Source organism: Pantherophis guttatus, chromosome 1 (assembly GCF_059756535.1).
Source record: "Pantherophis guttatus breed Tessera chromosome 1, ASM5975653v1, whole genome shotgun sequence".
NCBI classification, from domain to species: Eukaryota; Metazoa; Chordata; class Lepidosauria; order Squamata; family Colubridae; genus Pantherophis; species Pantherophis guttatus.
The window spans coordinates 7,226,756-7,251,662 of NC_142063.1; the positions used below are offsets into that span (position 1 = coordinate 7,226,756).

General features: G+C 41.4%; 1 protein-coding gene across 2 annotated transcripts in view; it reads left to right on the plus strand.

The window, feature by feature from the left end:
* LOC132712088 (vomeronasal type-2 receptor 26-like) overlaps positions 1 to 24,907 on the plus strand; it is a 76,615-nt gene that overhangs the window by 17,915 nt on the left and 33,793 nt on the right. The window contains exons 3-4 of one of the 2 annotated variants that reach the window (XM_087893388.1): positions 444 to 573; positions 2,396 to 3,385. The exons of the other annotated variant lie outside the window; for it this stretch is intronic. Coding sequence (XP_087749514.1) covers positions 444 to 573; positions 2,396 to 3,300 — 1,035 coding nt within the window. The 3' untranslated portion in view covers positions 3,301 to 3,385. Of the gene's footprint in view, positions 1 to 443; positions 574 to 2,395; positions 3,386 to 24,907 lie in introns of those variants that run through there. 2 annotated transcript variants of the gene reach the window in all.

The window sequence follows — 24,907 nt, forward strand, 5'->3', positions numbered from 1 at the left end:
TTTGGTGAAAAATCTGCTTTGTACATAACACGTTTGAGGTCTGATTTATGTCATTCCATAAAGAATTAGACTTGGAATTGACTTCTGCTTGAAACACAGGATGCAATTAAAAGGAAGCAAAAGTGATTTCCGCAAATCACTTCCTCTCAGTTGTATCCTGACAGTTCTTTCTTTTAGAAATTCTCTTGTCCCATCACAAGACTTCCTCTGCAGGCTGAGACTCCAGTTTCAATCTCCCACATCCATGGGTGTGTCAAGAATGCCACTGGCCTGAATCCCTCAGGACTATTCTTGATTTCTGATAGACAGTTGCAATATGTTTCTTTATAAGAGAATCTGAACACAGAAGAAGGAATAAGGAAGGGAAATAGGAATGGGGAAAAGAATGAATGCAGCAGGTTCATTGCTTAGGCCATCTCAAGTATTTATCTTTTGTTTTTCAGAAGTTGCCCGTTGCCAGATGTGGCATCAAGAGGTGCCATGTAGGAGAGAGGAGAAGAGTTCCAGAGGGAGAGCAGGTTTGCTGCTACCATTGTGAGGGTTGTCCCGAAGGGACCATTTCTAATCAGACAGGTACCCAGACTTCAAATGTCAATCTTCCAGAATCAAAGAAGACATTCATTAAGTCATTTTTGTCATTTTAAGAAGATTGACATGAAACAATATTTTTTTCAGGAAAACCTTTCAGTTTACAGATCTAAACTGCCCTGGCCACAGAGACACCTTTCCCGATCCTCAGCAGTTCCATGCAGGATAGTTTTAGGGCAGAATTTATGAATCTCCAACTTGGATGTCCACTGCTACTCTAACATCCAATTGGAAAAACTGCCTTCCAATCTTTCCTGAGGAAGTGGGCTGTGAGGTCCAAGCTTTAATTTTTATTATTCAGGATAAACTCCTTCCGTCCCCACTATCAGCCTCTGAGGAAATAGAAAATATAGTATGAAACAAGAATTTCTAACTAATGCAAAGATTGGCCTCATTTATATTTGTCTTTCAGGCACATTTAGACTCTGATTTTTTAAAAAAAAGTTGACAAGAAGGAGGAACTTGTCCATTAAAAAATTCCTTCTCATGTGCTGCAACTGGTTACATGTCCGGTCCCATAGATCTCTATTGGGATGCTGCCATACTGGTGGGAGGGGGAGGCTTGTGGGGGGGTTGTGCAGGGTTTCATTTGCATTGCTTTGCTGTACCTTGTGGGAAAAAGGGAGTGGGGAAGGAATGTGCCTTAGGTCATTCTAGGGAGGGGGGAAGGAATGTGCTTTGAGCTATCTTCCAGGATCAAAGAAGACATTCTGTGAGAGAAAAATTCCCTCCCAGTTGCTGTGCCTATTAATGACCTTTGGCTTAAATAATTGAATAAGCCAATCAGAGCGCAGCTCCTAGTTTTGAATCTCCCGGGCTTTTCTAACTGCCACTGAGACAGTATATAAGGAGCTGCTTGCCAGCAGGCAAACCAGTTCGGGATCAGAGGCAGAGCTGAAGTCACTAAAGCCTCCTCCTTCTGAGGAAGAAAGACCCGGACTCCAATCGCACAGAGCGATTGCAGAAAGAGCTGACCGGACATTGCAAAAGGAAACTTGACTACTGATGTTCTTTTAATAGACTTTGTTTTATTTGTGTATTTAAAAACAGTTTAGTTTAAGCTCTTCTGAGACTTGTCTGTTTGGTGAATTATAAAGAGATAAGGTTGCGGTCTACAAACCTCCATAGCACATTCATTGAATCTATTTTGTTTATTGTGATCATTTTTGATATGATTGACATGCACTCGTACTTTTCAGCAGAACCTTTCAGTTGATGGATCTAAATTGTCCTGGCCACAGAAGTCACCTTTCCCAATCCTCAGCAGTTCCATGCAGGATAGTTTTAGGGCAGAATTTATGAATCTCCAACTTGCATTTCAACTACTCCTCTAATATCTGATTATGAAACCCAAATTCTAATCTTTTCCTGAGGAAGTGGGGTTTTCAGTCCAAGCTTTAATTCATCCATCAATGCTATCAAACTCTGAGGAAATAGACCTGCCAGAGAAAGAGGAGATTCATCTATCTGTGCCTCTTTGATAGAGTAGGAGCAATCAAATAAGTGTGAATGAACAGATTTGAAGCACAAAGCAGAGAGGTTAAGGCAGGGATCATGTACAGATAAACAAATAGCAACATTCCTGGATAACAGGTCTATCAATCTTCTGTGTGTTCCATTATAAAGTAGGGGAGAAAACAGGCAGCAATCTCAAACTGAAAACTATATTACTTGTGGAAGTCCACAGTGAATGGATAGCTGGAATTGAACTAATCCTCGTCACTGGCTAATCTATCCTAGAATCATTATAAGTGCAGCATGATTTCCTTGAATGAATGAATTCTTAAACAAAAATTCTTGATTTCAGATGCAGCTCAATGTGAACCCTGCCCAGAAGACCAATATCCCAACAAGGACAAGGACCACTGCATTGCCAAGAAGATCCACTTCCTTGCCTATCAAGACACCATTGGAAACACTTTAGTTTCTCTCACTCTTTTTCTCTCTGTGAGCACATCTGCAGTCCTGGTGATTTTCTATAAACATCATGACACACCGATTGTTAAGGCCAACAACAGAGAACTCACCTACATCCTCCTGGTCTCCCTCCTGCTCTGCTTCCTCTGCTCCTTCCTCTTCATTGGTCAGCCAGGGAAGATCACCTGTCTCTTCCAACAATCTGCCTTTGCCATTCTCTTTTCCCTGGCAGTTTCCTCTGTGTTGGCAAAAACTGTCATGGTAGTTCTGGCCTTCATGGCCACCAAACCTGGGAACAAGACAAGGAAATTCTTAGGAAAACCCCTGACCAACTCCATTGTCTTAGCCTGTCCTCTGGTCCAAGCAGTACTTTGTGCCACCTGGCTGACAACTTCTCCCCCATTTCCTAACTTGGATTTCCACTCCTTGTTTGGAGAGATCGTCTTGGAATGCAAGGAAGGTTCAGCTTTAATGTTTTACATTGTCCTCATCTATCTAGCTTTTTTGGCTTTTGTTAGTTTCACTGTGGCATTTCTAGCTAGGAAATTGCCTGATAGTTTTAACGAAGCCAAGTTCATTACTTTTAGCATGCTGGTCTTTTGCAGTGTTTGGATCAGCTTCCTCCCCACCTACCTGAGCACCAAAGGGAAGTCCATGGTGGCTGTGGAGATCTTCTCCATTTTGGCCTCTGGGGCTGGTCTCTTGGCTTGTATTTTTTTCCCCAAATGCTACATTATTCTGCTGAGGCCCGATCTCAATTGTAGAGAAAATATAGTAAGAAACAAGAATATCTAACCAAGGCAAGGAGTTGCCTCATTTATATTTGTCTTTCTGGCATGTTTAGAAAGTGATAAGATTTCTAATAAATGATGACATGAAGGAGGAATTTATCCATAAAAGAATTCCTTATCAAGTTTTGCAACTGCTTACAATATTCCTCTGGTCAGTCTTTTGTTTTTCATGTTTTCAAAGTGTCCTTAGTGAGGTCCAGTGCCCTGTATGGAAGGAAAACTTCTTGTTAAAGATGTGTTTATTATTTTGGATATTTCTAAGTTTATATGGCAAAGGAAAAAACCAAGAATCTGATACAAACTACTGCAAGACGCTAAGGAAAAAGGGGTCTTGGGTTTTCCAGACTTGAAATTGTATTTTGAGGCATGTTGTCTGGCCTTGTTAAAGGAGTGGGTGAACCTCCAGAATAAGAGGCTACTTGGATTAGGGGGCCACGAATTAAGGTTTGGTTATTTATGGTATGATAAAGTTAAAGTTAATGTTGATTTTAATAATTACTTTGCTAGATGTGCCATACTTAGAGTTTGGAATAAATATAAAACAAGGTTCTATACGAAGTTGCCTCTTTGTATGTCCCCCCAAGAAGCTTTTTTAAGAAAATAAATGGTGGTGAAGCCAGACCGCTGGATGTGTGGTAAAATATTATCTTCAAACTCTGGTGAACCTACATTAAAGTTGAGGGAAGAATTTGAATTAGAAGGTTATGTTTGCCATTGGTTTACATACCAACAACTGGAAGAATGGCTTAAATCAAATAAAAAGAGTTGTGGGTTTGATTTTGCTAAGAATGAATTGGAAATATTACTGTGTGGTAATGATGAGCATATTATTGCTAAGATTTATAAAATGTTATTGAAATTGAATTTGGAAAGTGAACATGTAAAGCACTGTATGATTCACTGGCTAAGGAATTTCGGATATAATGTGATGCTTGAACAATGGGAAAATATGTGGATGAAATGTTTAAAATTTACACTAAAGTATAATTTCAAAGAAAAATTTGATAAGATGATGTATCGCTGGCATTTAACACCAGATAAGTTATCCAGAATGTATAACGGTATTTCAAATAAAGAAAAAGAAAAAAGGAAGTTTTACCATTTATGGTGGACATGTGATAAAGCAAAGAAATTTTGGAGTAAGGTTCATATTATAATACAGAATATTCTTCAAAGGAAAATAAAAATGAAACCAGAAACTTTTCCTTTGGATTTAATAGAAAAAGACTTAGAGAAAAAAATTGATCTTTTATATATTGAAAGCAGCAAGAGTATTATACGCACAAAAGTGGAAGGAGACTTAGATTCCCACTATGGAGGAAGCTGATGGAGTTGGCAGAAGTGGAAAAAAATGATCATTTTGGTTAAAGGAAAGAATATAAGTATGTTTATTTCCACATAGAGAAATTCTGAACTTTATGCTTGAGGTGGAAAAAAATGAAACTTTGATTTGGATTTTACCGATTAGATTGATATGTTTTTCTAGAAATGGCTAGTTTATATTACTATGGAAAAACAAAAAGTTGTGGTTTGAAGTTAATGCTTTTTTTTTTCTTCTTCAACAGAGGGAGTCAGAAGTCAATGTTTCTTCTTTTCTTTTCCCCAATTTCTCCTGGTGTAGGGTTTCTTGCCTGTGCAGGGGGTTGGATTAGAAGACCTCCAAGGTCCCTTCCAACTCTGTTATTCTATTCTATTCCTCGCTTTTCTCTCCCTGTTTCCCCCTCACACACAGTGTGTCTTCCTATTTATTTTTGTATTTTGTATTTTATCTAATAACCTAATAAAAAACGTTAAACTGCAAAAAGATGTGTTTATTGTTTCAAAGAGGATGCCATGTAGGACTTTCAATGTGATAACCTTGAGTTGGGCATGGATGCAAAGCAGAAACCAATGCAGCTTGTAAAACAGGGCTATGACATGAGCCATTCTAGGGATAGATAACATTGTCCACCCTGCTTCATTCAGCACCAGCTGTAGCTTCCAAATGCTCTTCAAAGGAAGCCCTATGTAGAGCCCATTGTGTGAATTCAAATGCAAGAGGACCAGGGCATGAGTGACTGAGCCCAGGGAATCACGATCCAGGAAAAGGTCCAACTGGCACACTTTAAGAAGTTACGGAACTAGAAAGAGTTCTGAGTCCAGGAGGGCAGGAAGGCCTCATCCCCAAGAAGCAGTTGGGACTCCCCTCCCCACTCTGCACCACCCGAACCCAGCTCCAGAGCTGACCCACACACCCTGCACTCATGGATTTTGGGGCCCCACAGCCAGGCCACCCCTGCTTTGCTTCCTGCCACACCTTGCAGCAGTGGCAGCAGCAGCAGCCAGGATCAGGAGGCAAGCAGGCCCGGGCATCCCCTCAGGGAAGTGGGGCTGGGCAGTAGAGTCCCTGTGCCCTGGGAACTCTAGTGTTGGGTGCCTGCTGCCCAGGGCCCCAGGTAGCCCATGCTGCCCTCCAGGGCCTGCCCACATGGCCTGAGAGGATCAGTGAGAGTTCGCCAGTGGATCAGGGCCTAGCGCCCACCCTGGTCCCACCCCCAACACAAGGGACATTGAACTGGCCACACCCATACTGGCCATGCCCACCCAATCAGCTGCAACCACCCAGTCACCACCACCCCGGCCCCTCAAGGGCAACAACAATCCTGATGTGACCCTCAATGAAATGGAGTTTGACACCCCTGATCTAGCTCTTGTTCAGTCAGTTTCATCCCTCATGTTCCTTCAGCAGAGCTCTGGATGTCTCTTGATCCTTTTCAGCTCTCTCAATTGAGTCATGGGCCATGTTGGGAACAATGGACCAAGAGAGGTTGTATGTGAGTGATCCTATCCAAGATCTCAGTAGCTTTCCTATTCCAGGTAGTGGCCAAGGCCTCAGAAGGACCATGAGTCTGGGGTATAATCCTCAGTTCCATTTGAAACCCCATCAGTCGCAAAGAGTAGACTGGTCAAATAGATCCACCCCCTGCAGAGAGGGGGAGCATAAAAGAATCTCAAACTCATCAGGCCATGATCTGGCCAGGACAAAGGGGACCCGGTCAACTCCTCCTCAGATCATGTTGGAAGTGATCTGCTTTGAGTTGAGCCAAGAAGGATGGTGGTCATGGTGAAATGCCTCGAAGGCCAGCCCCAGAGATGGCAAATGGATATCCCTCAAGACCATAAGCCTCGGGAACCCCACAGTCAACTGTCACATGCCCTCCAGAGGCTCAGACATGGAGGTTGCTATGCAGCGAGAAGGCTGGTACAGTAGTAACAATCCCAACTGGCCCTGTGAATGAATCTTCAAGAAAAGACCTGACAATTTGGGGAGCAGTATCCCGAAAGACCAAAAGAGAGACCCAGAGGACAATTGCTACCCTTGGTCTAGAGCAACAGAAATTTGCAAGTCTTGAGAAACCTGAAGCTTCATGGGGACACCGGCTGGAAAAATAGCGGTCTCTGATGAGCTCCATGAAAATCCAGCCGAACTAACCACTCTTGGGTCTTTGGACTGGAACCGTCCTGTAGGAATGGCAAAGAAGGAGAGGCATCTTGGATGACCAAGAGGAACAGGCAAGCTCCTCGATAGGTCAGAGACAGCTCTTCAGACTGGCAGTGGGAGTGGGGTGGGGGGGAGTGGGGTGGCCATTGTAAAATGACTGCTCTGAAGCTGGGGCAACCGGACTAAGTTTTTGTGCAGGAGTGGTGTTTGAACAGAGTGCTGGTACCGGGTGAATGATTGGCCAACTCATAGGTAAAAGAAAATTTTGAACAGGGATATTAAAAGATGCCCTGGAGCTGAAATGACTGGCTAATTGGCATTTGGGAAATTCCACGGAGGGAGAAGGACAAAGCGGAGACTAAAACATCAAAGCCCAAGAAGGTTTTTGCATCTATAATTGGATTTGGAGAAACTAAAAATAATGAAAGAAAAGAACCCGAGGAAAAGTATTTTTTATGTGGATTTAAAGTATTTTTGACAGTTTTAACAATTAGTTGGTTTGAGAGCAATGAGAATTTGAGAGAGACATCTGCTGGTGGAAAGAGAGTACTGCAATACTTGGTGGAAGTTAGAAGAGAAAGTACAGCTGTGACTTTGACTTCCGAAAAAGGTAAGTTGGAAACTGTGAGAACTTTTAAGGAGTGTTTGTCTTTCTACATTGCTTGGTTTCGATTCTCAATGGCTGTGGAAGATAACAAATCTTCAACTTGGAGTAGGCTGGACAAATATTTGAACTGGACATTAGAATTTGAGAATACAAAAAGACTATATGGATTTTAAATTCTAATTAAATGTGACATAATTCAAAAGTCTTAACAATTTGTTAAATTGGCAATATGGAGTCTTGGATGTGTGAGGAATTAATTGAGATGTTTAAAAATATGCATGAATCTCTAATAGGTAATAGAAAGTCAGAAATTTTGCTGGAATACACAGAGCAGGAAATAGGAGAGAAGATGATAAAAAGGAGCATAAATGAGGAGCAAGAAAATAATATTGAAGGAAAAGGAATTGAAAGCAAAAAGCAGTTAGATGATTTCACTGGGATTTACAGTGGCAAAAAATGAGTGGACGGGGGGAACATCCCCTCAAAAAGGGTAAAGAGGGGAACAGCGGGAAGAGAATAGGAAAATTTTGGGGAGAACTACTTGAATAATATATTTAAAAGTGAGAAAAAGATACAATACATATAAAAAAAAGTTAAGAGAATGGAATAAAAGGAGAAAATCATCAAGAAGTGGATTTTTGGAGAGACTAAGAGAAAATGGTTAAAGAAGGGAAGATTAGTGGAAAGGAGGAAGGAAAACAAGATACATATTAGTAGATTTAAGGGAATTGTATTAATATTATTAATTGTGGATAGTCAACTAAGTTAAAGGGTTTTTATGTAAGATTTGAATATGATGATGTCTATTGTTTATAATAAAACAGAATAGCAGATGAAATGGTAAACGACAATTTGGTTTAATTTTGAAGACAATTTAAATTAAGAGAAGAAGTTGAAATGTTAAAAAGTGGGGTGGGGAATTTGAGAAATATATTTAGCAATTGAGAAATAAGATGTTATTGGAAGAGATTAGGAATTAAAGGATAGGTAATGATATTGTTTATGTATTGAGAAGAACATAAGATAAGATAAAGAAGTGTGGAAAGAGAATATTATGGCTGAAATTGGAAACAGAGATATGATGTAAAATGGATTTGAAAAAAAATGAACATGGCAGAAGCTGAAATAATAAGATATGGTGAAAAACGATTAATTGGTGATAAAGGATTATATAAAAGAGATGAATATGGAAAAAATGGGAAGATTAGAATAGATTATAAAGATTATAATGTATAAGATGTGAGCCGGTCAACAATCTGTTCATAAAATACGTATGATGAAAGAAAAATTCAAATGAAACTTGTTTACAAAAAAAAAAGAAAGAAAGAAAGAAAGAAAGAAAGAAAGAAAGAAAGAAAGAAAGAAAGAAAGAAAGAAAGAAAGAAAGAAATTTGCAAGTCTTGCAAAAAAATAATTGCACTTAATATCCTGAGATGGTTCCTCAAATTCCATTTCTGCCTTCTGCCACTATTCCCAAGTAGTCTTCAAATGATCTGACCCAACTAGGGCATAAGCCAAAATCCATCTTGTGTGCAGGGATCACTTTCATGGAGGACAACTACACACCTTCCCCATGACTCCATCTTTTTTTTTTTTAATTTGATTTATATGCCGCCCTTCTCCAAAGACTCAGGGCGGCTTACAATGTGCTCAGCATCTGCTCAGTGAATTACAAGAAGAGACACAAACATGTTTTCCATTCTGCTGTATGAAGAGAAGCTGTTGTTAAGGGGATGGGATAATGGCTTTTCCCTGCAATTATCACAAGAACAGTCATTCTTCATTTATCCCCTGTGGATTTCTAGACACAAAGATCTTCCAGGATAAAACCTGCTTTAAAAAACATCTCTGAGTTCACCAGATGGGGGGCAGGACGTGTCACCTTAGCCTGTCTTGCAAAGAGCTCACTCCTGGGTTTGAAGAGACTCACATGTCTTTGTTCTCTCTATGGTCACAGCCCAAAGACAGGTAAGAGGAAGGATTATTGATATAAATTTGTCCTGGTGCCATCCAGGAGGCACAGGTGGTGTCTGATCTGCTAAAGCTACAGTGAGATTTCAGGAGAAACCTTCAAATCAGTTTCTGCCTAAACCTTGATTTCTGTTCTAGGAGGGAAGGTGATAATTATGACCGGGCAGGAGTCATGCTACTTCTGATGATGCTGATGCTCTTCTGGCTCCTGGCTCCGACTACAGCAAAGAGGCTGCAAACCATTTGTGTGCTCAGGTGTTATATCCAGTTAAATGAAAGCTACTATAGGCCTGGTGATCTCATTCTTGGTGGGCATTTGCCCTTGGGAACAACGTTAAAGTCTCCTGTCCCAGACTTTAATACAGTGAAGCTTATTTTTGATAATGTGTAAGTTTCAGCTGAAGAAGAAACATGCAGATAATTGTTTTCTTTGCTTTAAACTCGGGGACCTTTTTCAGAAATGCTTCTTCTAGTGTGTTCTACGGTCCTGGTGTAGTGCACATTTTGTGCTTTTCTCAATAAATTAGCAAGCTCTTCAAATAGGCTGGAATTCTCAATCTCCTCATCAGGAAGATGACAAACAACAACATTGAAGAGGGAAGCTGTGCTGGCCTAGTGAAAAAGTCAAATTATGATATTAATCTGACCGGTAACTTCTGGTAGAAAATTCAAATAAAAGCTCAACACTCTTCAAGTATTCAGAAGTTACAAAAATCCCTCTTAGCGTTGGAATCAGCATTGCTCATGTGTAATGGCCTTCAGTAAATCTATGAGGTGACTCCTACTGTAGTCCTGTGCTCAGCAATCCTTACCACACCTGAAGAAGCTGCTCCAAGAGGGACCTTAAATAATTACGGTGAAAGGGGAGCAGTAGGAAAGGATTTCAGCCACTGGAGCAAAGTGAATATGGAAGGAATGATAGAGAGTGTAAAAGAGTCCATGATATCAATGGAAAGGCTTCTGTCCTTTCTCACAGTCATCCAAGTTCAGCCAAAGGAAATCCTTTGAAAAAAACTAACATTTTTCTCACTACAGATTCGCCATCAGTAACTACCAGCAGTTCCTTGCACTGATGTTTGCTGTCTCCGAGGTCAATAAGGATTTTCTTCTGCTCCCCAACATCACCCTTGGCTTCCACATCTATGCACATTTCCAGAGCGAGAAGATTATTTCCTTAAACAGCCTCTCCATGCTCTCCTCACGCGGCCAAGTGGTCCCAGGTTACAAATATCACCTGCAGGACACTCTGCTCTCCGTTATTGGTGGTCTCAGTACCAAGTCCTCAAGGCTGATGGCCTCCATCTTCAGCATTTTTAAGATCCCACAGGTAAGAGAACTTCCTTGGATGCATTATGGAATAGATAAAAATCAAAATCACACACTGAAGCCAAACATGTAACTAAAAGTAGTTTTTTTGTGGGGTGGGGCATATAATGAGCTTTTGACTCTTAGATTATTCTTTATTAAAGGGTAACCAGCATTTTAGTGCCATTTATTCTCTGTATTAGTTTCTTCTATATGATTTCTTCTCTTGTCTTCTGACAACCAATAAAAATGGCTAAGAAGGGAAGAAGATGAAGTTTGCCAGTCAAAATGAGATAGCCTGACTGGAGGGCCATCAACCACACAATGTTCACCACTAAAGTCAACATAAAGCATTTACTTTGTCTTTGAAAACAGAATCTCTTTTTCTCCAGCTCGGTGTTGGCTTTGAGTTCTCTCAGGGAGAGAGAAGAGTTTATCCTTCCTTCTTCCGGATGAATCCCAAGGAATCTCCTCAGTATGTGGGTTTAGTCCAGCTGCTCCTGTATTTCCAGTGGAACTGGGTTGGACTACTGGCCCCTCAAGATGAGAGGGGAGAACGTTTCATCTCAACTCTGATGCCAATGCTCCAGGAGAAGGAGATCTGCCTGGCCTTCACTCTCATGCTGGAATTGGATAGTATTCTAATCACTCAGGACAAGTTTATTCTCAATTTCCATACCTGGTCTAAAGCAGAAGTGTTTATTCTATTTGCTGACTTAGCTGTTACTAGCAGTTTAATAGGGGCAGTAAATTTTTTTGAAAAATTCATAAAAGTATCATTTAGAAAAGTTTGTATCTTCACTTCCCATTGGAAACTTGGTGTGGAGGAATCTAAATACATATTGCGATATTTAAAGGTTTTCCATGGAGTCTTGCATTTTAGGGACCACTCCGGGGATGTGTCTCAATTCAGCCACTTCCTCCTATCATTAGATCCCTTGAACCCCAAAGGAGATGTCTTTCTCCCTCCGTGGTGGGAAGCGGTCTTTCGCTGCAAGATCCATAAATCAGGAAAGATCCCTCCAAAGGGGAAAAAACAATGTACAGGAAAGGAGAATCTGCAGAATGTGCCCAATTACACTTTTGAAAAAAGAATGACAGGTGAAAGTTACAATATCTACAATGCTGTTTATGCTTTGGCACATGCTTTACATGCAATGGATGGATCCAGAGTTCGACCGACCATGATGAGGCTTGGAAAGAGGATCTCAGATGTCCAGTCATGGCAGGTAATTTCTTTGGTTTTTGACTCAGTCCACAGACACTTAAATTGGAAGCTTCCCATATGAATTTCTTCAGTTACTGATTAAATGTCTGCATTCTCCCATACCAATTCATCGGAGACCCTGCCCGTCTTTTTAGTTTACCATTTGTTGTGCTACACAACTTTTTGTGTGAAAACAGCTTCTGATTAAGTATGGATGGAAACTAACCAAGGAGAGAAGCAACCTAGAACTAAGGAGAAATTTCTTAAGGGTGGGTTTACCTTTAGAATTTGTGGGAGCCCCATTGCTGGAGTCATTTAAGAAGAGACAGGATAGCCACTTGTATAAAACTGTAGAGGGTCTGTTGCTTGAGCAGGGGGTTGGACTAGAAGATCTCCAATGTCCCTTCCAATACTGAGGTTCTGTTTCTATGACAACCACAGCACAGAGCAAGATTCAAAATGGTCCTAATGGGTTCCTGGTCTGAAATTCACCAGAATTTCCTGCATCAAAGCCTGAAATGTTGGACCTCTCTGACTAGTGAAGTGATCAACCAGGTCGGATGCTTCCTTCCACGTGGCCCAATTGATCAAACCTGGTTCCTGCCTTCTGCTGCCTTTGACAATGAGCTAGAGAAAACCAGTGGAATTTTCCATGATTCTCTTAGAAATGGTTTATTCATTCCAAAAATTCCTTTATCAATTAAAAAGACCATGGGAAAAAGTAACTATTTGAAAGTGCATGTAGCCAAGTATCACAAGAGGAAAAGCCTACAATTAAATTTAGATTGTGGAACTAAAATTCTTGTGTTTTGCTCAAATTGGAGTTGGAAACCATGCCCAGTGATGAAGAGAAAACTTTTAGTTTCAGAGTTAAATACACCTGATTCCTCAGATTTCCAGCAAGAGACAGAACTAGCTTCTCAAATATAAACCCATCTTCTCAAGATGCCCTTTATGTGATGATAGAAGCCATGATGTCTCATTTGTAGCTTTAGCCCAAATACTCGAATTTCTGAATGTCTCTTTTATTTCAGATTCTTTCCTATTTGAGGAATGTGCAGTTCAACAACAGTGCTGGAGAGGAAGTCTCCTTCTCAGAAGATGGACTGGGATCTGATTGTTATGATCTTCTCAACTGGGTTCTCTTCCCCAATCGATCTTTTGTCCACAGGAAGGTTGGTCAAGTAAATCCTGAGGCTCCTCCAGGCCAGGATTTCACCGTTTACTCTGATGGAATCATCTGGGCCACAAAGGTGAGTTGCAAGGAAATGTTCTAAATTCACAGAAAGATTCATTCTCTTCCTGAGGTGCAGAACATCTTTCTAAGTTGAAAAATAATCAATTGAGTCAGAAATTATGGCAGTTATTTGGTGAGAAATCTGCTTTCTATGTAACACATTTGTGGTCTGATTTGTGTCATTCCACAAAGAGTTAGGCTTGGGAGTGACTTCTGCTTGAAACGCAGGATGCAATTACAGCTAATAACAGTGATTTCCATTGACCACTGTCACTCAGTTGTATCCTCATGGTTCTTTATTTTAGAAATGCTGTGGTTCAGTCACAATCCTTCCTCTGCAGGATGAAACCCCAGTTAAAATCTCCACCATCTGTTGATGTCTCAGGAATTCCAGTGGCCTGAACCCCCCAGGAGCTGTTCCACATTTCTGATAGATGGTGGCAATGTATCTCTTTAGAAGAAAATTTGAACATAGAAGTAGGAATGGGGAAAAGCATGGATGCAGCTGGTTCATTGCTTAGGTCATCTCAAGTATTTCTCTTTTCTCTTTCAGAAGGTGCCCTTTGCCAGGTGTGGCATGAAGAGGTGCCATGCAGGAGAGAGGAGAAGAGTTCCAGAGGGCAAGCAGGTTTGCTGCTACCAGTGTGAGGCTTGTCCAGAAGGGACCTTTTCTAATCAGACAGGTAGGCAAGACTTCAAATGTAAATCATCCAGGATCAAAGAAGACATTCATTAAGTCATTTTTTTGTTATTGTTATTTTTATGAGATTGTCATGAAATCATATCTTCCAGGAAAACCTTTGCTGAAATCAGTTTCCAGATATAAACTGCAGTGGTCACAGAAGCCACCTTTCCCAATCCTCAGCAGTTCCATGCAGGATATCTTTAGCGCTGAATTTATGAATCCCAACTGAGATTTCCATTGCTACTTTAACATCCAATTGCAAAAACTGCCTTCCAAACTTACCTGAGGAAATGGGGTGTGAGGTCCAAGGTTTAATTTTTATTATTCAGAATAAACTCCTTCTGTCAGCACTATCAACCTCTGAGGAAATAGACCTGCCAGGGAAAGAGGACATTCATTTATTTATGTCTCTTTGATAGAGCAGAAGGGAGCAAAAAACATCTAAATGGACAGATTTGAGATACGAAGTAGAGAGGTTAAGGCAGGGCAGGGGTGAAATCCAGCAGGTTCTGACAGGTTCTGGAGAACTGGTAGCGGAAATTTTGATTAGTTCAGAGAACTGGCAAATACCAGCTCTAGCTGGTCCCAGAGTGGGGTGGGAATGGGGAGTTTGCAGTATCCTTCCCTTGGTACACCCACCAAGCAACACCACACCTACCAAGCAACACCCAAAGAACCAGTAGTAAAAAATTTTGAATTTCACCACTGAAACAGGGATAATATACACACAAACAAAACAGCAGCATTTCTGGATAACAAATTTGTCTGTCTTCTATGGGTTCCATTATAAAATGGGAGAAAAAAAAGGCAGCAATCTTAAACTGAAAGCCACGTTACTCATGGAAGTGCAGAGTGAATGGATAACTGGAATTGGATAAATCCTCATCTCTGGCTAATCTATCCCCAGGATCATCGTAAATGAAGAATGATTTGCTCTTTTTGATGTCCCATAAATTACACATGGGTTCTCACAACACGCCAACAGCAGAAAGGCAACACTCATATGTTCTTTAAAATAGGGATAATGGGCATGGTAGATGCCCCGGAAATTCTTAAATAGACTCTTGATTTCAGATGCAGCTCACTGTCAACCCTGCCCAGAAGACCAATATCCCAACAAGGACAAGGACCAATGCATTGCCAAGAAGATCCACTTCCTTGCCTATCAGGACACCCTGGGATACACTTTAGTTTTTCTTGATCTTTTCCTCTCTGTGATCACTTCTGCTGTCCTGGTAATTTTTTATAAACATCATGACACACCAATTGTCAAGGCCAACAACCGAGACCTCACCTACATCCTCTTGACCTCCCTCCTGCTCTGCTTCCTCTGCTCCTTCCTCTTCATTGGTCAACCAGGGAAGATCACCTGTCTCTTCCAACAATCTGCCTTTGCCATTCTCTTTTCCCTGGCAGTTTCCTCTGTTTTGGCAAAAACTGTCATGGTGGTTCTGGCCTTCATGGCCACCAAGTCTGGAAACAGGACAAGGAAACTCTTAGGAAAACCACTGACCAACTTCATTGTCATAGCCTGTCCCCTGATCCAAGCAGTACTTTGTGCTACCTGGCTGGGAACCTCTCCTCCATTTCTCAACTTGGACTTCCACTCCTTGTTTGGAGAGATCGTCTTGGAATGCAAGGAAGGTTCAGCTTTAATGTTTTACATTGTCCTCATCTATCTAGCTTTTTTGGCTTTTGTTAGTTTCACTGTGGCATTTCTAGCTAGGAAATTGCCTGATAGTTTTAACGAAGCCAAGTTCATTACTTTTAGCATGCTGGTCTTTTGCAGTGTTTGGATCTCCTTCCTCCCTACCTACCTGAGCACCAAAGGGAAGTCCATGGTGGCTGTGGAGATCTTCTCCATTTTGGCCTCTGGAGCTGCTCTCTTAGCTTGTATTTTTTTCCCCAAATGCTACATTATTCTGCTGAGGCCAGATCTGAATTGTAGAGAAAATATAGTAAGGAACAAGAATTTCTAACCAATGCAAGGAGTTGCCTCATTTATAATTGTCTTTGTGGTATGTTTAGAATGTGATAAGATTTCTAATAAATGATGATGTGAAGGAGGAATTTGTCCATAAAGAATTCCTTATCAAGTTTTGCAACTGCTTACAATATTCCTCTGGTCAGTCTTTTGTTTTTCATGTTTTCAAATTGTCCTTAGTGAAGTCAAGTGCCCTGTATGGAAGGAAAACTTGTTGTTAAAGATTTGTTTATTATTTTGGATATTTTGTAAGTTTATATGGCAAAGGAAAAAACCAAGAATTTGATACAAACTACTGAAAGATGCTAAGGAAAAAGGAGGGGTTGGGTTTACCAGACCTGAAATTGTATTTTGAGGCATGTTGTCTGGCCTGGTGAAAAGAGTGGGTGAACCTCCAGAATAAGAGGCTACTTGAATTAGGGGGCCACAAATTAAGGTTTGTTCTTGAACATTCTGGATATTCTTGCTGGGGGTAGATGCCACCTGTAAAATTTAATTTAATTTAATTTAATTTAATTTAATTTCCAATTTATATACCGCCCTTCTCCCTGAGGACTCATGGCGGTGTACAGCCAAGATAAAAAAACATACATCTTATACAAATTTTCCTTATATGCTGTTGACATTGTCATTTTATAATTTTGCAGCCACAGTTTTTGCCATTTCTCTAAGTCAATTCCATAATCAAAATTCCCCCCCCCCCACATGCAATCATTGTGGTAAAATATTATCTTTCAACTCTGGTGAACCTACATTAAAATTGAGGGAAGAACTTGAATTAGATGGTTATGTTTGCCATTGGTTTACATATCAAGAACTGAAAGAATGGTTTAATTCAAATAAAAAGAGTTGTAGGTTTGATTTTGCTAAGAATAAATTGGAAATCGTACTATGTGGTAGTGATGAGCATATTGTTGCTAAGATTTAGAAAATGTTATTGAAATTAAATTTGGAAAGTGAACATGTAAAACATTGTATGATTCAATGGGCAAGGAATTTTGGATACAATGTGATGCCTGAACAATGGGAAAATATATGGATGAAAGGTTTAAAATGAACTATAATTTAAAAGAATTTTTTATAAGATGATGTATTGCTGGCATTTAACACCGGATAAATTATAATGTATAAAGGTATTTCAAATGAATGCTGGAAGTGGAAAAGCAAAGAAGGAACTTTTTACCATTTAGGGTGGACATGTGATAAAGCGAAGAAATTTTGGAGTAAGATTCGTAATATAATATAGAATATTCTTAAAATGAAAATATAAATAAAACCAGAAACTTTTCTTTTGGGTTTATGGAAGAGGACTTGGAGAAAAAACTTGGAACTTAGATCTTATATATGTTGACAGCACCAAGATTATTATACACACAAAAATGGAAGGGCTCTTATATTCCAACTATGGATGAATGGCTACAGGAAGTCATTTTTTCTTCTTTTCTTTTCCCCAATTTCTCCTCACTTTTCTCTCCTTGTTTTCCCTTCACACACACTGTGTCTTCCTATTTACTTTTGTATTTTACCTTATAACCTAATAAAAAATATTAAACTGGAAAAAAATGTGTTTATTATTTCAAGGAGGAAATTTTCTTATTTTGTTCCTTAGTTTATGTAGTGTATTTTTAAGGTTGTGTATCAGTGTTTCTAAACATATATGGCTGTTTCTTTAGATGTTTGAGGCTTTATAGAACTTCCCTATCACTACTCAATTATTTTTGAAATAGCAGAGTTTAAATCTTCCTCACATCCAGATCTGCAGTACTGCCTCATCAATGTTGGGCAGAATCTCCCTGAGAGGAATGAGCAAAGAATGTCATAATTGTATGGAGTATGTTAGTCATCTCTATTGACGTTTCATCTCATGGACTTCTGTGGTAAACTACGCTGTGTGCACAGAAGGTCTCCACAGGAATCATTCTATCCATGCCCAACATCACCATCAAATTTCTTTAATGAGGACAAGTTCCCAGTAATGTCATTCAAGGTGTGACAAGGTGTGACAGTCATCAAAGTCAGGAGGCACCTAGAAATCACAGAGTCCTGTGACATGTAGTCATTTAATCCTGGGTTCATATCTAACATATCAACAATTGATATGTTGATGATAACATCTCCATTTCCATCAGATGGCCTCTCCTGTGGGAAATAGAAACAATGGAGGAATGTGTGCAAATTGGCCCATAAAATAGCAAACTCAAATTCTCTGATTTTCCCATAAGCTTTATCAAAATTTCTATGGCAATGTAATTGACATACTTTTTTATTAAGAGAATATTTCTCTGTTGAAGATAATAACAATAGAAGAGTGGCAACATAATTGATAGTTTGTTAATTATGAATAGGTATAATTACACCATCTATTTCTTATGCACAAATCATCTTCTCCTTCGTTCTCAAATATATAATATGAGTGCAATCTTTGGTCTTCCAGAGTTCCTTCCACTATTCTCTGGGGAGAATTTATCCTGGGCACACTCTTAACAAACAATTCTGCTGTGAGACTTGATTTGGTCCTGCATTTGAAGCCTGAAGGCTTAAGCAGTTGTAATAGCTGCATAAACCTGAGAGATAGTCCTTATTTAGCGACAATGATGAAATAGCAACTTTGCAACACATCATATTGATGGAAATGGGACAATTGGCTGCAGTCGTCTTGCCCCGGCCACCTCACCCCAGCCTCCCCATTTCAGCTAACCCACCATGGCCACCCCTCCCCATCAGTCCCTCCACAGTACCCCCCCCCCCAGGTGGTTCGCCACATGCACTCCTTTCCAGCCATCCTCCCCCATTGCTTCACCCTGGGTAATTCACTGCAGTACAAATTGCCTGCAGCAGGTTTGCAATGCGGGACAATTAGCCCTGCATGTCTCAACTGTTCCCAAACCAAACCCATTCCCAGAAGGTCCTTCCCACTCCACCAACCTCCTCCTCCTCTGTTGACTCCTGGAATTGGTGCCTGTTAAGGATATTGGTGTTGTGTTACCAACCAGCAGAGTAAATGCACAAGGAAATGTTGCTGAGAGCAATGAATAAGAGTTATACAAACTGGTTTATCAAAAGCTTACTTTATAGTAGAAAAACAGTCTCATAGTCTTTAAACAAATTCCAAGTCTTTGCCAGTTAAATCAGTCCAGAAGTTACAGGTATCTTCTTACCAAACAGACATTAGTTGGTTAGAATAACAAACTCACTCTGGTTCACAAACCACGACGGTAGCAGATCCATCAAACGATGATTAGCAGATAGCAACTCCTCTCAATGGTAGAATATCATACTCTGGTAGCATATCACATCAGCTTCATCATCAAACTGAACATGTTACAAAACCTTGCTTAAATACTCTCACAACCAGTCATTACCTAATTACAGCATAACTCAGCATTACAATGAATCAGCAAGAAAACCTTTAAAGTCACATAATACATTTACAGATTAAAGTTACAGTACACTCATATTACCTGGACAACCTAGTTAGGCTCAAACCATATCCTAACAGGGTCCATTCCCCATTTTTTTTCATCTCCTCCCACATGAGAATCGCTCTCAGCAAAGAGCCTTGATAGTACAGTGGTTTAGTGCACCCTGTTATTAACACAGCTGCCTACAATTTCTGCTGGTTCGAATCTCTCCAAGGCTCAAGGTTGACTCAGCCTTCCATCCTTTCTAAGGTAGGTGAAATGAGGACCCAGTTTGTGGGGGCAATAAGCTGACTTTGTATAAAATATACAAAAGAATGAAGGCTATTGCTTAACGCATTGTAAGCTGCCCTGAGTCTCCGGAGAAGGGCGGCATATAAATCAAATTAAAAAAGAAAAGAAAAAGAGGAATTGGGGCCAGGTGGATTGCAGACAGTCAGAGGCTCTATGTCTTATCTGCCATAAAGGATGAGAGGGGGGAAATAGGGAAGGGGGGAATGACAGAAAACATAACAGGCAACCAGAGACAATGACTGAGCGATCCAAGAAAGAGGCATGGGAACAGAATGCAAATAAGCATCAAATTTTAGAACTATTACCAAAACAACTATTTTTTTTTTATTGAAAAAGTTTTACAAATACATTTTCTCCCCAGTTTTCCCCCCCAACCCTCCCTAACCCCCCTAACCCTCCCTAACCCCCCCAACCCTCCCCTCCCCCCGTGACTTCCACAAAATATAATCCAAATCAAAATCACATTTTATAAGACTTGAACCCCTCCACCCCCTATATACTGTTTATACCTTCATAAAACTCAATTATTCTATCCCTATATAATACATTCAGTTAAAAGCTATTGATATTTCTTAGTTTGGTATTTATTCTGCACATAATCTATCCACTTTTTCCACTCCCATACATAAGTCTCTTGAGTTCGGTCTTTTAAATATGCTGAAATCTTCGCCATCTCTGCAAAATTGGCCATCTTCAAAGTCCATTCTTCAATAGTGGGCATAGCTTCATTTTTCCAATATTGACCTATCAGTAATCTCGCTGCTGTCACCATATACAATATCAGCTTTGTTTCACCCAATGTAAAACCCTTAACTATACCCAATAAAAACAATTGTGGAGAGAACTGAAGTTTTTTCTTCAAAACAATTTGCATGACCCACCAAATTTTTATCCAAAAGGCCTTCACTTTCTTACAAGTCTACCACATATGGTAATATGTGGCATCTAAGCAATCACATCTCCAGCATCTTGGTTGAACATTAGGATACATACAAGACAATTTCTTAGGATCTAAATGCCACCTATAAAACATTTTATAAAAGTTTTCCCTCAAGTTCTGCGACTGTGTAAATTTAACATTCTGGACCCATATTTTTTCCCATGTTTCCAACATCACTGGTTCTGCAAAATTTTGTGCCCACTTTATCATACAATCTTTAACCAATTCATTTTCTGAGTCCCTCTCTAGCAAAACATTATAAACCCTTTTAATATGCATTGGACCTTTCTCTTTTATGTGTCTAACCAATTCTTCGTGCATCATTATACCAGTTTTTTGGTCCTCTTTCCATCTCAATTGGAGTTGATTATACTGTAACCAAGTTAAATTAATCCCTTCTTCCAACAGCGTTTCTAATGTCTTTAGTTGCCATCTGCCTGCATCTATAAAAAGAACTTCTTTATATAAACACCCCCCCCCCCGAGTGACATTATATTTGTATTCCACATGATATGACCAAGATCCAGCCATAACGGTATTTTATAATCCCATTTGAATCGGTGCTTCTTCCAAACTCTCATCAAAGAGTTTCTAAGTATGTGGCTTTTGAATATTTTATCCACTTTGTTCTCATAAAATAAGTATGCATGCCAACCAAATTCAAGATCATAACTTTCTATATTCAATATTCCAGTTTTTTTCCTTCCAAACCAATCACTTGCTTGCGTCAAAGCTGCTGCTTCATAGTATAATTGTAGGTTTGGAAGTTTAAGGCCTCCCCTTTCTGGAACATCTTGCATAATTTTCAGCTTAACTCTCGGCTTTTTCTCATTCCATACAAACTTATTCACTCTACTTTGCCATTCTCTCAGTTGTTTATCATTTTAAAGCACCGGAATCATTTGAAACAAAAAAAGAAATCTTGGCAAAACGTTCATCTTAACTGCTGCTATTCTTCCAAGTAAAGACAGCTGCAGTTTTTTCCAGGTCTCCATATCTTTCTGTACCTCTTGCCCAAAACAACTAATTTTAACTTCATTGGACACTAACAAGATGACATATGGGACATATGGGAGTAGGGGAAATTACATGATTTATGCAGGAATCTTTAGATCTGGCTTTGCTTACGCAGTAACCACTTGACTTTAGAAAAAGTATACCCAACTCTACAAATAGAGTCAAGGAATTTTCCTTTCTAAATGTCTAAGCTGGGACAGGCCTGACATTCTGTCCACCAGCAAGGCCAGCAAAGGCATTATGCAACCGGTGGTCCCAACTGGAGAGCCATAGATGATGCTTCCTAAATTAAAGGCTCTGTCACTCCAGGAGAGATTGAATTTTTTTCCCTCCCAGATAGTTTTACGGAGAGCCCAGTCCTGCCCTGCATTGACAGCAGGCTACAGCTTGTGGGCCCCTCTTTGCAAACTGCACACCTCAGGCCACGGAATTGATCAGCAAACTGAAACTCTGGATTGGCTGCTGAATGGTGAGAACAGAAGCTGTCTGGCCCATGTGCTCACCCTATGCACTTCAACCGAAGTGGGGATGCTCACAGAGAGTTGAAAGGCAAGCATGATCACTCCTGCCATGGGCTGCGTGTGCAGTTTGCAAAGAGGGGTGTGTGAACTGTAGCCCTCTGTGGGTGCAGAGCAGGACTGTGCTCTCCATACAACTATGTATGGGGGGAGCAAATTGCAAATTCCCAATGACTTCTGGAGGGAAGAGACTGAAGCAGGGCAGCTCACAGGGAGTCAAAGGGTGCCCAATCTCTGGAAGGAGCCTCTAATCTAGGAAGCACCCTTTAAGTGTGTCCACTGGGACCATCCATCACTTCCTGCACTGGTTTTGGTCTGGGAACAGTCGAGATGTGCATGGTTAATTGCCCTGCATGGCAAATCTGCCGGGGCAATTGTGGGATGGGGGAAGGGGCACCAGGATTGGCAGCCTGGGCTTGGGCAGCCAGGGAAAGGAGGATGCCATAGGTTGATTGGTGTGGGTGGCAGGGTGAGGTAGCCAGGGTGAGATAGCTACAGGAAATTGTGGTAGACCCTATATTGACAATATTCACAGGTCTATGAAGCATATGAAAACTGATGTTTTAATATGCTTCATAGGAATCCAGCAGCCACCCGTTCACCACTCACTCTGTCCCCACCATTTCTTTTTGTTTGCCCGCGGCCATCCCGGCTGGGACATGGCAGGCGGCTGTGTGGCCGCCTTGTATGCCAAATCTCATGCCTCCGTCCATGCATCTGCTTCCACCTGCTGCTGGGGCTCCACCCGCCATGGGGCTCCACCCACACCACCCACACCTCCTCCTCAGGCTCCACCAGACACGTGGGATGAGCCTCCCACCCACTGCCCCACCCACAATGGCCCCAGTGAATGGGAAGGGTGGGGAGCCCCCTATCCCCAAGAGGCAACGGGAACTCCCATCTCACTCTGTCCCACACGAGCCCAGCCCCAGAGCTGACCCAGATGCCCTGCAACTGCATAAATCAGGGTCTCACAGTCAGACCACCCCCATCTCACCCCCTGCCTTGCCTTCAGCAGTGGCACCATGAGCAGCAGCACCCTCCAGCAAGAGTCCCACTGCCCCTCAGCCCCCCAACCCAGGAAGCCCAGTGCAGGCAAGGAGAGTGAACACAGCAGCATCAGCCTAGAGCAGGAGGCAAGTGGCCCCGGTCATCCCCTCAGGGAAGTAGGGCTGGGCCACAGAGTCCTGTCTCCCTTGGAGCTCAAGGGTCGGCTGCCTGCTGTCCATGACACCAGATGGCCTATGCTGCCATCCAGGGGGCTACCCACATGGCCAGAGAGGTCGGTGAGGCTCCTCCAGTAGATCAGGGCCTATCGCCCATCCTGGTCCCACTCTCTGACCTGAGCGACATTGATCTGGACATGCCCATATAACTGCAACCACAGAGCCATGCTTCCCCCAAGCTTCCCGATGGGCAACAACAATCCTGATTTGTCCCTCAATGAAATGGAGTTATACGCCCATACTCTAGCTCATATTCAGTCAGATTCATCCCTCATGTTCCCTCAGCAGATCTCCGGATGTCTCTTAATCCTTTTCAGCTCCCTCAATTGAATCATGAGGTATGTTGGGAACCATGGACCAAGAGAGGTTGCATGCGAGTGATCCTATCCAAGGCCTCAGTAGCTGTCTTATTCCAGGCAGTGGCCAAGGCCTCAGAAGGACATGCAGCAGAGCCCGGGGTATAATTCTCAGTCCTATTTGGAACCCCATCAGTCACTAAGAGTGGACTGGTCAAATAGATCTGCAGAGAGGGGCAGCATAAAAGAATCTCAAGTCATCAGTCTATGATCTGGCCAGGACAAAGGAGACCAGGATAGCTCCTCCTTAGATCAAGTTGGAAGTAATCTGTTTTGAGTTGAGCCAAGAATGATGGTGGCCATGGTGAGATGCCTCTAAGGCCAGCCTCAGGGATGGCAAATTGACATCTCTCAAGACCATCAGTCTGGGGAACCCCACAGTCAACTGTGAAATGCCCTCCAGAGACTCAGACAGGGAGGTCGCTGTGCAGCAGGAAGGTTGGTACAGTAGTAATGATCCCAACTGGTCCTGTGAATGAATCTTCAAGAAAAGAATTTCAGACCTGGAAATATGGGGAGCAGCACCCCAAACGACCAAAAGAGACACCCGGATGACAATTGCTACTCTTAGGCTACAGCAACAGAAATTTTTGCCAAGTCTTGCTAAAAAACATGCAGTTACTATCCTGAGATTCTTCCTCAAATTCCATTGCTGCCTTGTCCCACTATTCCCAAGTAGCCCTCCTATTACCTTACCAAACTAGGGCAAAATCCATCTTGTGTGCAGGGGTCACTTTCATGTAGGTCAACTAGACAACTTCCCGATGACTCCATCTGATCTGTGAATTACGAGACACAAACATGTTTTCCATTCTGCTGCATGAAGAGAAGCTGTTGCTAAGGGGAGAGGACAATGGCTTTTCCCCGTAATTAGCAGAAGAACAGTCATTCTTCATTTATCCCCTGTGGATTTCCAGACACAAAGATCTTCCAGAATAAAACTTGCTGTAAAAAACTCTGAGTTCACCAGATGGGGGGCAGAACGTGTCACGTGAGCCTGTCTTGTAAAGAGCTCACTCCTGGGTTTGAAGAGACTCACATGCCTTTGTTTCCTCTATGGTCACAGCCTAAACACAGGTAAGAGGAAGCATTGTTGACATAAATTTGTCCTGGTGCCATCCAGGTGGCACAGGTGGTGTCTGATCTGCTAAAGCTCCAGTGAGATTTCAGGAGCAACCTTCAGATCAGTTTCTGCATAAACCTTGTGTTCTGTTCTAGGAGAGAAGGTGAGAAGAATGACCGGCCAGGAGTCATGCTGCTTCTGATGCTGATGCTCTTCTGGCTCCTGGTTCCAACTACAGCTGCAAACTACAGGATGCAAAAGATATGTGTGTTCAAGGATTATATCAAGTTAGAGGAAAGCT